Genomic DNA, 12750 nt, shown 5'->3' with positions numbered 1-12750 from the left:
CACAGAGAGAGATAGGACTGTTCCTTCACACACAGAGAGAGAGATAGGACTGTTCCTTCACACACACAGAGAGAGAGATAGGACTGTTCCTTCACACACACAGAGAGAGATAGGACTGTTCCTTCACACACACAGAGAGAGAGGACTGTTCCTTCACACACACAGAGAGAGATAGGACTGTTCCTTCACACACACAGAGAGAGATAGGACTGTTCCTTCACACAGAGAGAGATAGGACTGTTCCTTCACACACAGAGAGAGATAGGACTGTTCCTTCACACACAGAGAGAGAGATAGGACTGTTCCTTCACATACACAGAGAGAGATAGGACTGTTCCTTCACACACACAGAGAGAGATAGGACTGTTCCTTCACACACACAGAGATAGATAGGACTGTTCCTTCACACACAGAGAGAGATAGGACTGTTCCTTCACATACACAGAGAGAGATAGGACTGTTCCTTCACACACAGAGAGAGATAGGACTGTTCCTTCACACACACAGAGAGAGAGATAGGACTGTTCCTTCACACACACACAGAGAGATAGGACTGTTCCTTCACACACAGAGAGAGATAGGACTGTTCCTTCACACACAGAGAGAGATAGGACTGTTCCTTCACACACACACAGAGAGATAGGACTGTTCCTTCACACACACAGAGATAGGACTGTTCCTTCACACACACAGAGATAGGACTGTTCCTTCACACACACAGAGATAGGACTGTTCCTTCACATACAGAGAGAGAGATAGGACTGTTCCTTCACACACAGAGAGAGAGAGATAGGACTGTTCCTTCACATACAGAGAGAGATAGGACTGTTCCTTCACACACAGAGAGAGAGATAGGACTGTTCCTTCACACCCACAGAGAGAGAGATAGGACTGTTCCTTCACACACAGAGAGAGAGATAGGACTGTTCCTTCACACACAGAGAGAGAGATTGGACTGTTCCTTCACACACAGAGAGAGATAGGACTGGTCCTTCACACACAGAGAGAGAGATAGGACTGTTCCTTCACACACAGAGAGAGATAGGACTGGTCCTTCACACACAGAGAGAGAGAGAGGACTGTTCCTTCACACACAGAGAGAGATAGGACTGTTCCTTCACACACAGAGAGAGAGATAGGACTGTTCCTTCACACACACAGAGAGAGAGGACTGTTCCTTCACACACAGAGAGAGATAGGACTGTTCCTTCACACACAGAGAGAGAGATAGGACTGTTCCTTCACACACAGAGAGAGATAGGACTGTTCCTTCACATACACAGAGAGAGATAGGACTGTTCCTTCACACACACAGAGAGAGATAGGACTGTTCCTTCACACACAGAGAGAGAGATAGGACTGTTCCTTCACACACAGAGAGAGAGATAGGACTGTTCCTTCACACACAGAGAGAGAGATAGGACTGTTCCTTCACACACAGAGAGAGATAGGACTGTTCCTTCACACACAGAGAGATAGGACTGTTCCTTCACACACAGAGAGAGATAGGACTGTTCCTTCACACACACAGAGAGAGAGATAGGACTGTTCCTTCACACACACAGAGAGAGAGATAGGACTGTTCCTTCACACACAGAGAGAGAGAGATAGGACTGTTCCTTCACACACAGAGAGAGATAGGACTGTTCCTTCACACACAGAGAGAGAGATAGGACTGTTCCTTCACACACAGAGAGAGATAGGACTGTTCCTTCACACACAGAGAGATAGCACTGTTCCTTCACACACAGAGAGATAGGACTGTTCCTTCACACACAGAGAGAGAGATAGGACTGTTCCTTCACACACAGAGAGAGATAGGACTGTTCCTTCACACACACAGAGAGAGAGAGATAGGACTGTTCCTTCACACACAGAGAGAGAGATAGGACTGTTCCTTCACACACAGAGAGAGAGATAGGACTGTTCCTTCACACACAGAGAGAGAGATAGGACTGTTCCTTCACACACACAGAGATAGGACTGTTCCTTCACACACAGAGAGAGATAGGACTGTTCCTTCACACACAGAGATAGGACTGTTCCTTCACACACAGAGAGAGATAGGACTGTTCCTTCACACACACAGAGATAGGACTGTTCCTTCACACACACAGAGAGAGATAGGACTGTTCCTTCACACACACAGAGAGAGAGGACTGTTCCTTCACACACAGAGAGATAGGACTGTTCCTTCACACACACAGAGAGAGATAGGACTGGTCCTTCACACACAGAGAGAGAGAGGACTGTTCCTTCACACACACAGAGAGAGAGAGGACTGTTCCTTCACACACACAGATATGACTGTTCCTTCACACACAGAGAGAGATAGGACTGTTCCTTCACACACACAGAGAGAGAGAGGACTGTTCCTTCACACACACAGATATGACTGTTCCTTCACACACAGAGAGAGATAGGACTGTTCCTTCACACACACAGAGAGAGAGATAGGACTGTTCCTTCACATACACAGTGAGAGAGATAGGACTGTTCCTTCACACACAGAGAGAGAGATAGGACTGTTCCTTCACACACACAGAGAGAGATAGGACTGTTCCTTCACATACACAGAGAGAGAGATAGGACTGTTCCTTTACATACACAGAGAGAGAGATAGGACTGGTCCTTCACACACAGAGAGAGAGATAGGACTGTTCCTTCACATACACAGAGAGAGATAGGACTGTTCCTTCACACACAGAGAGAGATAGGACTGTTCCTTCACACACACAGAGAGAGATAGGACTGGTCCTTCACACACAGAGAGATATGACTGTTCCTTCACACACAGAGATAGGACTGTTCCTTCACACACAGAGATAGGGCTGTTCTTTCAGAGAGAGAGAGATAGGACTGTTCCTTCACATACAGAGAGAGGACTCTCTCTCACTTCTTGTTATTCTTACAACGTACACTTCTTGGAGGTAGGAATAACTGAAGCTAACGGTTCCATGTCACAGGTGCCCTCTCACTGCTATACACTGTTTGTTGCTGATGTTTGTAAAAATCCTTCAAAACAACCTTATATCTTGGGTTATTATGAGGAAAGACAGTTGTATTAAGCTTGTGAGACACCTACAATATAAGTAATATTGTTCACGAATCAATGGGTATACTGTATATCAAAATATATATACATTGAAATAAGCCAGGTGGGTGGGTTTTGCACTTTTGGGACCATTACAGTGGTTCAATTGTTACCCGGTATGCTAAGTCATGATATTTGAGCCAATATGAAAAGTATGATTATGTCTAAAGTCTACGTCATTGTGCCACCAGTTTACACTATAGGTCCACTGGAGAGTGACCAATGTAATGTAAATCACTGTTTGACTGCATAATGAAACTGAACAACTTTCTGTTTCTTATGTCTTCTCAGGAAACCAAAATCAACTGTGTGCGACTCGCTACTAAAGGTATGAGAACTCTTCTAATATCCTGCATGCATAGTAAATCAATTGCGTGATGGCATATTACATAATAAAAACCAGGGTCTCCTTGTCAAATGGTACATTGTAAAGTTCTGTGATGTCAGATCATTATTTACTGTAGTTGTATATTAAAGGGATAGTTTACAAAACAGAACAAAATCATCTTCAAGTATATTCATCATCTGTCCACCATACGTATGGGTCCAACATATTATTATTTTGTTCATATGAGCCTCATAGATTTTGGGACCATACATGTGGACTGATAAGAAATGTACTTGAAAATACATTTGGAATAAACTATCCCTTTAAGTGTTCTGGTCCCGATTGATGCTACTGGTATTGAAAGAGTTTTACACACTTGCATAGCAATAGAGTGTCTAGGGGGGGTTTAAAACCCACAACCTCATTTTAGATTACAAGCCCCAACAACCTTTTCAGTGTTGATCCTGCATGGTTTTGGGTCTCTAGTCCAAGATTCTGTGCAGCTTTTCTTCCCCTCTCCATTTCATTTTCTGTGAAACATCTTTGTGAAAAGAATACATTATGGATCAGTAGTATCGAAGAAGGACAACCTCCATTAATATAATGGATGGTGTAAAAAAGTAAAAAAAAAAAAAAAAAAAGCTGCAAAAGCTAAAAATCTTTTCATTCCTCTGCTTTCCATTTTCTATCTCCTTATTTGCTCCTTATCGTTTTAGACACACATACATTTGTGCACAGGCGATATTCCTCTTCTTTATCTAGTTATTGATTCCCCCCCCCCCCTTATTTGTCCAAGTCAAGCATTTCTCATCTCTTAGCTTTTTTACTTTCTTTTCTTTCTTTCTCTTGCCATTCCGCTGTTTTGAATTTAGTTCTTAGTGTGATTGGAAGACGTCTACACGTGTAGACACACAGATTGCTTGTCTGCTTTTGAAAAAGACATGCTTTAAACTTTGTGGCCATTCTTCTCTTCAAATACATATAGATGACTGGGGTCGTTTTTTGTTGAGAATACATTTAAACATAAATGCATTCCAGAGCAATTCACACACAATTTGAAAAGCAATTCACACAATTTGAATGTTTGCAGATCCATCTTTGGATTGTAACCGTTATGCCACAAAGTTCAAACACCTTAGCTCATGTTCCTTTTCTTTTTCTCCCATTGCCTTTTCATTGTCCTCCCAGTCAGAATCACAGGCTAATATCAATGCTTACATTCCAATATCCCATTCACATGCACTGAGAATGAGACCTGCTCGAAAAACATCCCCCCCTGAATTATAGACTTCCAGATCTAGAGATGTTATTAGGAGCACTTCTACCTTCCTATTTTCAGATAATGGACCTATATCAGACGCTTGTTGAGATTCATATATTCAGCCATCTACAGTATAATCATACTGCCCATAGTTCTCTATGTAAAATGCTATTTCACTTGAATCCTTTGTTTCTCCCTCTGTACCAAATGTGAAATTGAAACGCAGCTGAAACCTTTGATGAAGGCGTCCTTTTTTAGACTTTATTCCTTTGTTTCTTTTTTCTCTCATGCATGCCGACCGGGAACTCTAAACTTTGTTCTTAGTGGTAATAGGTAGGGGACAAATAACAACGCCGTACATACTAGTCATCCCCAGTGAAGGTGATTATTGCTCCATAGCCAGATTTCTTTCTTCTGTTCTTTTATAAAACATCACTTTGGTTGTTTCCCCCTCCTCCTCCTCCTCCTCCTCCTTCCTTCTGTTCGTCTTTACTTTTTCTTTCTTGTTCCTCATTTTACTGCATTTGTTTGCATGTCTGGTCTACTCAAGCGTAGCTGGGCTATCTTTGATATTCCATTTACACTACTGTACCTTGGTGACCTTAGATATGTACGGTTACAGTCCCTTCTTTGTTATTGTTTGCTTACATTGACCAATCCCTTGACATGTGTTTGTGCTGTAGTCGTCTTCTGGTTCTGCTCATGGATTTATTCAGCTTTCTAGCCATAATGAATGGGAATCGAATCCCATCCTAGATTTGGGATCCAAACAAGACACAAACTCTAGTAATACTGATCCGTTGTTAATGCTGATAATATGACATATCTATATGATTGTTTAAGCACAGACAAGAAAATGCTTTGATGCTGTACATTGACATTCAAGTGCCCCGACAACAATTGTTTCCTCTTATAGCAAGACTATTATGAACCTAGGACACTAGGACTAGAAGCATTGGAGCTTCATCTTGAAATTCAGCCGTTGATTCCTTCTTTTGCCTCACTGCAAGGCACTATATACAATTCTTGTTTCACAATAGTGATGACTACGGCCAGGCTGTAATATGTCTCTGAGCAAAACGTTCCTAAACTGAGAGACACCCCCCTTCCCTCTCCAAGCTGAGTCTGCATCACCTTACCTGAACAACTACCAATCTCTTTACATTGTTGAATACCCACATCATCCCCACGCTCCACCCTCAGTGTGTGTTACTGCTAGGATAAACCCCTGTCTGGAACATCAAACCCCATAGAAGGATGCCTAGAGCATCTCTCCTTCGGCCAGACGGTCACTAACACACTGTTATTGTAGTGATGTTATACTGTACAATGGCTGTACCTCGTCTTCTATTCATTGTGAAAAGTCATGTCCTTGGGAAATCCAGTTCATACCTTGTGATCCATTCTGTCCATATCTGTGAATATGTCAATTTCCTTTTTTTTTTTTTTAAATCTGTGAATCTGTCAATTTCCATGTACCTACCAGTTGATGTTGTTCAGTGATATTACTGCTAGTGTCATGCAATGATGATGAAACATGTGTTGCTTGCTGTGTGTGCAATTCAAAGGTATGATGGATAATACCCCTCCACCTCCCCCCATAATACTAATACACCACATACAGCCTGCTTGCTCTTGGGTCAGAGGATGTTGTTTTATCCTTTAGAGGTTGTGGCTAGGTTAGGTTGTGTTGTGGCTAGGTTAGGTTGTGTTGTGGCTAGGTTAGGTTGTATTGTGGCTAGGTTAGGTTGTATTGTGGCTAGGCTAGGCTGTATTGTGGCTAGGTTAGGTTGTGTTGTGGCTAGGTTAGGTTGTATTGTGGCTAGGTTAGGTTGTATTGTGGCTAGGCTAGGCTGTATTGTGGCTAGGTTAGGTTGTGTTGCGGCTAGGTTTGGTTGTGTTGTGGCTAGGTTTGGTTGTGTTGCTTGGTGGCACTGTATTCAGTGCATTTTTTATTTACCTATGCAGTGGTATAGAAGCGTTGGGTGGGAATGTGGACTTACATTCTGTGTGCAGACAGCCCTACTAGGTGTCTAGTCTGAAGTTGTCTTATACTAAGTTTGCCCTTATATACACCCCAATGAATTCCCACCTTTCATTTCATGCCTTTATTTCAACTCGGGGACAACTGAGGGAGACCCTCATTTTCGGTGGGGCCGAGTGTACAGGATATACACATACACTGCAACACAGAGAGTCTATTTTAAACGTGCTTTGTAGCAGGTTCCAGGAGTGTGGAGCAGCAGATAAAAAGGCAGTCTTGCCATGTTCTGTACACATACATTACCTTTAGTGTAAGCCAGTTATTTGATCAGGTGAGGTAAGGTCCAATATTCTGACTTAACAGAGAAGAAATGTACGGTGGCAAATTCCCAAGCAGCGCCTTATAAATAAACACTTACCAATGCCTATTTCGCCTCATTTCCAAGAATGACCAACCAACCATGTTGTATAAAAGCCAATGGTGAGTGTTGTAATTAGCACCCGTGACAAATCTAAGGGCAGAGTGATGGACTGAGTCAAGTGGTTTTAGCGTTGAAGACACAGCATGTCTATAGATCACATCACCATAGTCCAAGACAGACAGGAAAGTTGCTTCCACAATTATTTTTCTGTACGACAAAGGAAAACAGAATTTGTTTCGGTACAAAAAGCCAACCTTCGGACGCAGCTTGCTGACAAGGTTATCAATATGATACTTAAATTGAAGTTCATGATCAATCCAGATACCAATATTATTGTACTCTGAGACTCTCTCAATGCCAGAGCCATTTACTGTGGTTATACATAGACTATCATGATCAATATTTTTGGTATTTGTAAATAACATACATTTTGTTTTACTAGTGTTCAGAACCAGTTTAAGCTCGAATAGTGCTTCTTGAAGAGCATTGAATGCAAGCTGTAGTCTTTCAGTGGCCAGTTGTATAGAATTTGCTACACAGTAGATAATCGTATCGTCAGCATAAAGATGAGCTTGGTAGTTTTTTAGTGCGGAGGCAATATCATTTATGTACAGAGTGAAGAGGACTGGACCTAATATAGAACCCTGAGGCACACCTTTCGAGATGGGCAAAAAATCTGATTTTTGCAAGCCTTATTGTCCATACCAATATTAAAAAGGGTTTGTCAGAGTAAGTAATGGTCTACTGTATCGAAAGCTTTAGATAGATCGACAAAAAGTGCAGCACAATGCTTCTTCCTGTCTAAAGCAGATATGATGTCATTTGTAACCAGAGTGACAGCAGTGATGCTTAGCTCTAAAACCAGATTGAAGAGGACTAAGAATTGTGGAAAGGTATGACTTAAATTGAGTGTTCGCTAAGGTTTCTACATTTTTGCCAGATATGAAAGCTTGGAGAGTGGAAGATAATTATTTAAATCGTCAGTGTAAATGGGCAGTCTTCCAGGCCCTAGGAAAACTACCAGCGGCAAGGCAGAGATTAAATACATGACCTAACTGTTCAATGATAGATTAAATATATGACCTAACTATTCAATGATAGATGGAGCTGCCAATTTTAACAAGAAGGAATCCAGATTATCCTCCCAAATCAGACATCTGGCATTTAAGGCTTGCATGGCAGCCAGGACGTCAACAGGTGAGAGGGGTCGGAAGGTGAAAGAGGAAGTATAGTCTACCATAGTCATACACACATTTGGAGCAAAAGGAGGGTCAGAATAAGCTCTCTCAAATAAATGGCCGGCACTAACAAAATGTTCATGAAGGGCTAAACAAATTTTTTTGATCAGAAATTGCCCAGTCATTTAATTTAATATAGGAAGGAAGTGAAGGACAAGATTTGCCATTTAATGGCGTTTACTGCTTTCCAAAACGTGGCTGGATTAGAGGATGAGGTGGTAATTAGTTTCAGATAGTAAGTAGATTTAGCTTTTCTTACAGCTGCTGTGCATTTATTTCTAGCCTGCCTGAAAGAGAGCCAGTGTCTAGGATCACCAGAATTTTTTTTAGAGCCCAGGCTGAGTTTCTCAAGTTAAACTGGGAGGACAACTCTGAGGTAAACCAGGAGGTTACTCTATCTTTGATTGTAATCGTTCTGAGTTAAGCATGTATGTTAACAACTGAGGTGAATATTTCAGTGAAGAAGTCCAGTGCCAGTTGAGCTTGATCATTGCATTTAGGAGTAGAACTGATGTTACTAAGATTGATATCTGCCAAGAAAGATTGTTCATTAAAGTGTTTGAGATTTCTCACATGAGTTGTGTTCTTTTCTAAGCGAGTGCTTCTGATACAATGTTGTCAACTTTATTGCTGAAAATCTGATCAATCAAAGTAGACTTTGAGCTGTCCTTTGAATCAAGCCTAGTGGGTTCAGCTAACAATTGAGTCAGGTTTAGGTTCCCACTAATCTCTTTGAGATTATCTGAGATTAAATTAAAGTCAGTTATAATAAGCTCATTACTTGTATATTGGGCAAATAGATCACCAAGTGCCTCAACAGAATCCTTTCCAGCACATGGGGGTCTATAGACGCCAGCAACATCAAACGAGGTAGGCCCAAGGTGGACTCTTAAGGGCTCTGCACACAGCGTGCGATTTCTGTTGCGCGTCAACGTTCCATTTTGAAGTTTGAATGGAAGTCTATGAGAACATCGCATCGCAATGCACACGGCCCCGCACGGCGAAAATTCGATTCCATTCATAACAACAATGGAAATTATGGAACGTTGACGCGCAACAGAAATCGCACGCTGTGTGCAGAGCCCTTTAGACTCTTTCAGGCAGCAATGGGAAATCACCCAGAATGCAAAGAGCAATTGAATGGGAAAATGAGGGAAAGTCTGTCTGTACAGGATACCAATTCCAAAGTAACTACCTGCCTGGATGTGCAGCAACTCCATGTTCAATTGCCCTGACATAAATCTCAGAGTGATTGCTACAAAGCCTTCTCTGGAGTCTGAAAGAGAGGAGCAGGGCTAAGGTGAGCATAGTGAATAGTATGGTATGGTGAATGAAAAGACCACTGACCAATGGGTAAAGCAGCAGACACTGCAAAATTTCAGGCTCGAATTCGCCAAGAGCCAAGTTCTCACAACGGAATGTCCATATTAGCCATACATGTGGGTGGCCTACAGTGAACTTGGCACCTCTCCTCACACAGTGTGAGTTGGTCTTGGACATGAAGAGAAAACATCATCACATCAAATATTTGGGGTTGTGGCTCCTTTCTACTTGCAGTGTGAGAGGGGAGAGGTGCTATGGGGACATAATAAGAAAGTCAACCAATGGAAATCCAGTATGTTGTAAACAGCTGCGATTTTTAAACACTACATACAGTAATACATTCTAGTTTGGAACCATGAAATTAAATAAACACTTAAAACTCGAGAACCAACGCAGCCTTGATGATGCCTTGCGAAATGATAATGCTTTTTTAAAGGAGCAGGGAGTGCGTTCGTTGGAAATCTGACACCTCTGGCCATCGCAACGACATTCAGATAGAACTTCCAAACAACAACATCTTCCCTCATAATAATATAACCCCCCCCCCCCCCCCCCTGAAATGGACACTTGCAGTTGCTCAATCAACACTTTCAGTTGGACATTAGCTGTTGTGTTTCTGCAAGCACGCATGATTCAAATAAATATATTTATTTCAAGGGATCTCATTCCCTGATTGCTAGTGATTAAACATAGTCATTACACCCATTAGGAAGCTTTTAGACAGCTTGAGTGCTAAATACTGGATCTTTCAAAAAACAATTATCGGGGGTTAGGCGCGCTCTCTCCGGGCTCTCAAGGCCATCCTTGGTGAGTGGTAGAGATGCCCAGTCTCCGCTGTCAGTGAACGACACAGACACTGTATAGGTTTTAGCCCCAGGCTAGCCGCCCTAGGGCGTATTTAATTAAAGGGAATAATTAACACAGGGGGTTAAAGTCAAACTTAGATTGTTGTCCTTCAAACTAGAAGGATCAGGGGGCTGTAATGAACTACGGTTCTTCTCAGATGGAGGACAGATGGGTTAGAAGGATAGTCAGGGGGGGGGGCTCTGCGGGCGTCGTCTCTTAGTCCCGTCCGTCGGGGCCTCTTCTCTAGGCTGTGCCCAATGGTTGCTACGGAGATAGCATAGGTTACTAACAACAGGCTTGCGGGTTGGCTGTGGGTATGAGGTGGGCCACGGGTGGCTGTGGGTATGAGGGGGGCCAGGGGTGGCTGTGGGTATGAGCAGGGCCAGGGGTGGCTCCGTGGGGGGCAGTCGTTTGGTGTCCCACGGTTCTAGCCTCCAACTGTCGGGACCTCTCCTGCTCTCCTTGCTACGGAGATAAAAACGCATTAATAACAACACTCCGTTCTCCGGCTCTCACCCTAGCCTCGGTCCGACCCAGTTCTCTCGTGCCCTCAGTGGATAGCAGTGTCCAGGCTCGGCTTGCCATCTCCCTCCCTCAGTCTTCTCTGGAGCTCCCTTTTGGGTGTTCCCCTAGCCAGAGGTTCAGCTGCGCCCGCTGACGCTGGTTAGGCTCTGGCTCACTCCATGCAGATTGCGAGATGCAGGGCAGCTGTGTGACCCCCCCCCCCCCCCCCCAGCCGCAAAACCAGCCTACAACATAACTAGAATTTCATCTCAAACGTTTCAAAACTCATCTTGAAATGCAATGCACACATCTCGAAATACAATATACACATGAGAGGGGGCTCGGTAGAGAACTGCCATCGGGCCTGCTTTTGCAGTGTACACTGCATCAACATAGCGTGACGTGGAGAATTTGTCTGCATTATGAGACTCTTTCATCAGTTTGAATTGTCTGCGTTTGTGGAAATCACATAGTGTCTGCCTGGCTTAATGCACGAGTGTAGTAGGCTTGTCAGTTGTATTCACAGGTGACAACATGCTATTATTATTTTTTGTTAGAATAGAATGATCTTATAGAAAATTTGAAGAATATTCGATTTCCTTATGTGTGATTAGACTTATATCTACGATAGTTGCACCAGCATGTACTGTATTACGTAGGAAGACGTAGGTTTCTGTCAACAGATGTGCAACAGAAACTATGACGTTAATATTATTTAAAAAACAACTACTTTTATAATAGCTCACGTTTATCTGTTGACCTTAAATTGTACGGTATATTTTAAACAAAGCATTCGTGAAGGGCATTTCCTTTCTATCCAAACCAAAAAAAGAAGCCAGCTGATGGCTTTTAAAGCCAGCCTTTAGTGTCCCGCTGACATTAGCGTTGACATTGTAGGGAGAATCTGGGGGGGCCTAAATCTAAAGCCATTAGCATTGTGCATTGTTTACACTGCAGATAAGTAACGTTAATCTGAATCCATCTAACCCAGTGTTGCAGTGCTCAGATTTGATAATCCTGTTAAAGATACTCAGGAATTCTCCACTAATCCCACAGGGCTGCCCCGTCTGCTGCCAAGCAATAGCCCCCCCCCCCCCGCCACTGCAATCCCCCACCTCTCGCTGGATCCCACAGCTGACACCACTGTCACTCAGCCCGTGACACCCTTATGTAATCTATCTAGCCACAGATGCACCATTTATAAAGTTTTGAACTTTACGTTTACGTTTAGATGCATTACTGGGGGGTCTTTGCAGAAAATGGCAGCAATTAATGTGGCAGGCTGTTGAATCAATCCACCGCTACATGGGTGAGATTATATTTTAATATTGTGGGTTTTAGTCATAATTCCTTTTTTTTTCGATACTTAATGTTACCCTCGGCCCCAAAGTAAAAGGCGTTACATATTATTTTTAGGCAAACAACCAAACAACCAGGTCATGTGGGTGTGCAGGGGGATGCACAGTGAATATTAAATCAGGGGAAGATTATGATTTTTATGACGGATCAAGGCTTCTGAATTAGGTATCAAAATGATTTGAGTCTTAGGGAACCCAGCACCTGAATCTTTGATCTTTGAAGTTCAATTGGGAATTACAGAGTCCATTCTCAGAGACAACATGGATAGAGAACCACGATTCAAAGTGCAGTATCAAAGTAATCAAGTATCAAACAGGCTTATTTTTTAAACCTGCTCTAATTTATTTATTACTTATTGTTTCTACTACACGCATGATTCCCTCTAAACCAGC

At 42.7% G+C, this 12750-nt stretch overlaps 1 protein-coding gene across 1 annotated transcript in view; it reads left to right on the top strand.

The window, feature by feature from the left end:
- The window catches only part of ptprt (protein tyrosine phosphatase receptor type T), a gene marked incomplete at both ends in the record, with an annotated part of 296589 nt that overhangs the window by 197526 nt on the left and 86313 nt on the right, over nt 1–12750 (top strand). Inside the window, 2 exons of the mRNA XM_080545458.1 lie at nt 3386–3422; nt 5008–5064. Coding sequence (XP_080401584.1) covers nt 3386–3422; nt 5008–5064 — 94 coding nt within the window. The remainder of the gene's footprint in view (nt 1–3385; nt 3423–5007; nt 5065–12750) is intronic.

The sequence above is a fragment of the Nansenia antarctica genome, assembly GCF_963989245.1.
Source record: "Nansenia antarctica genome assembly, chromosome: 15".
Lineage (NCBI taxonomy): Eukaryota > Metazoa > Chordata > Actinopteri > Argentiniformes > Microstomatidae > Nansenia > Nansenia antarctica.
The sequence above is the reverse complement of the archived record's forward strand: the minus strand, read 5'-3'. Positions and strand labels throughout refer to the sequence as shown.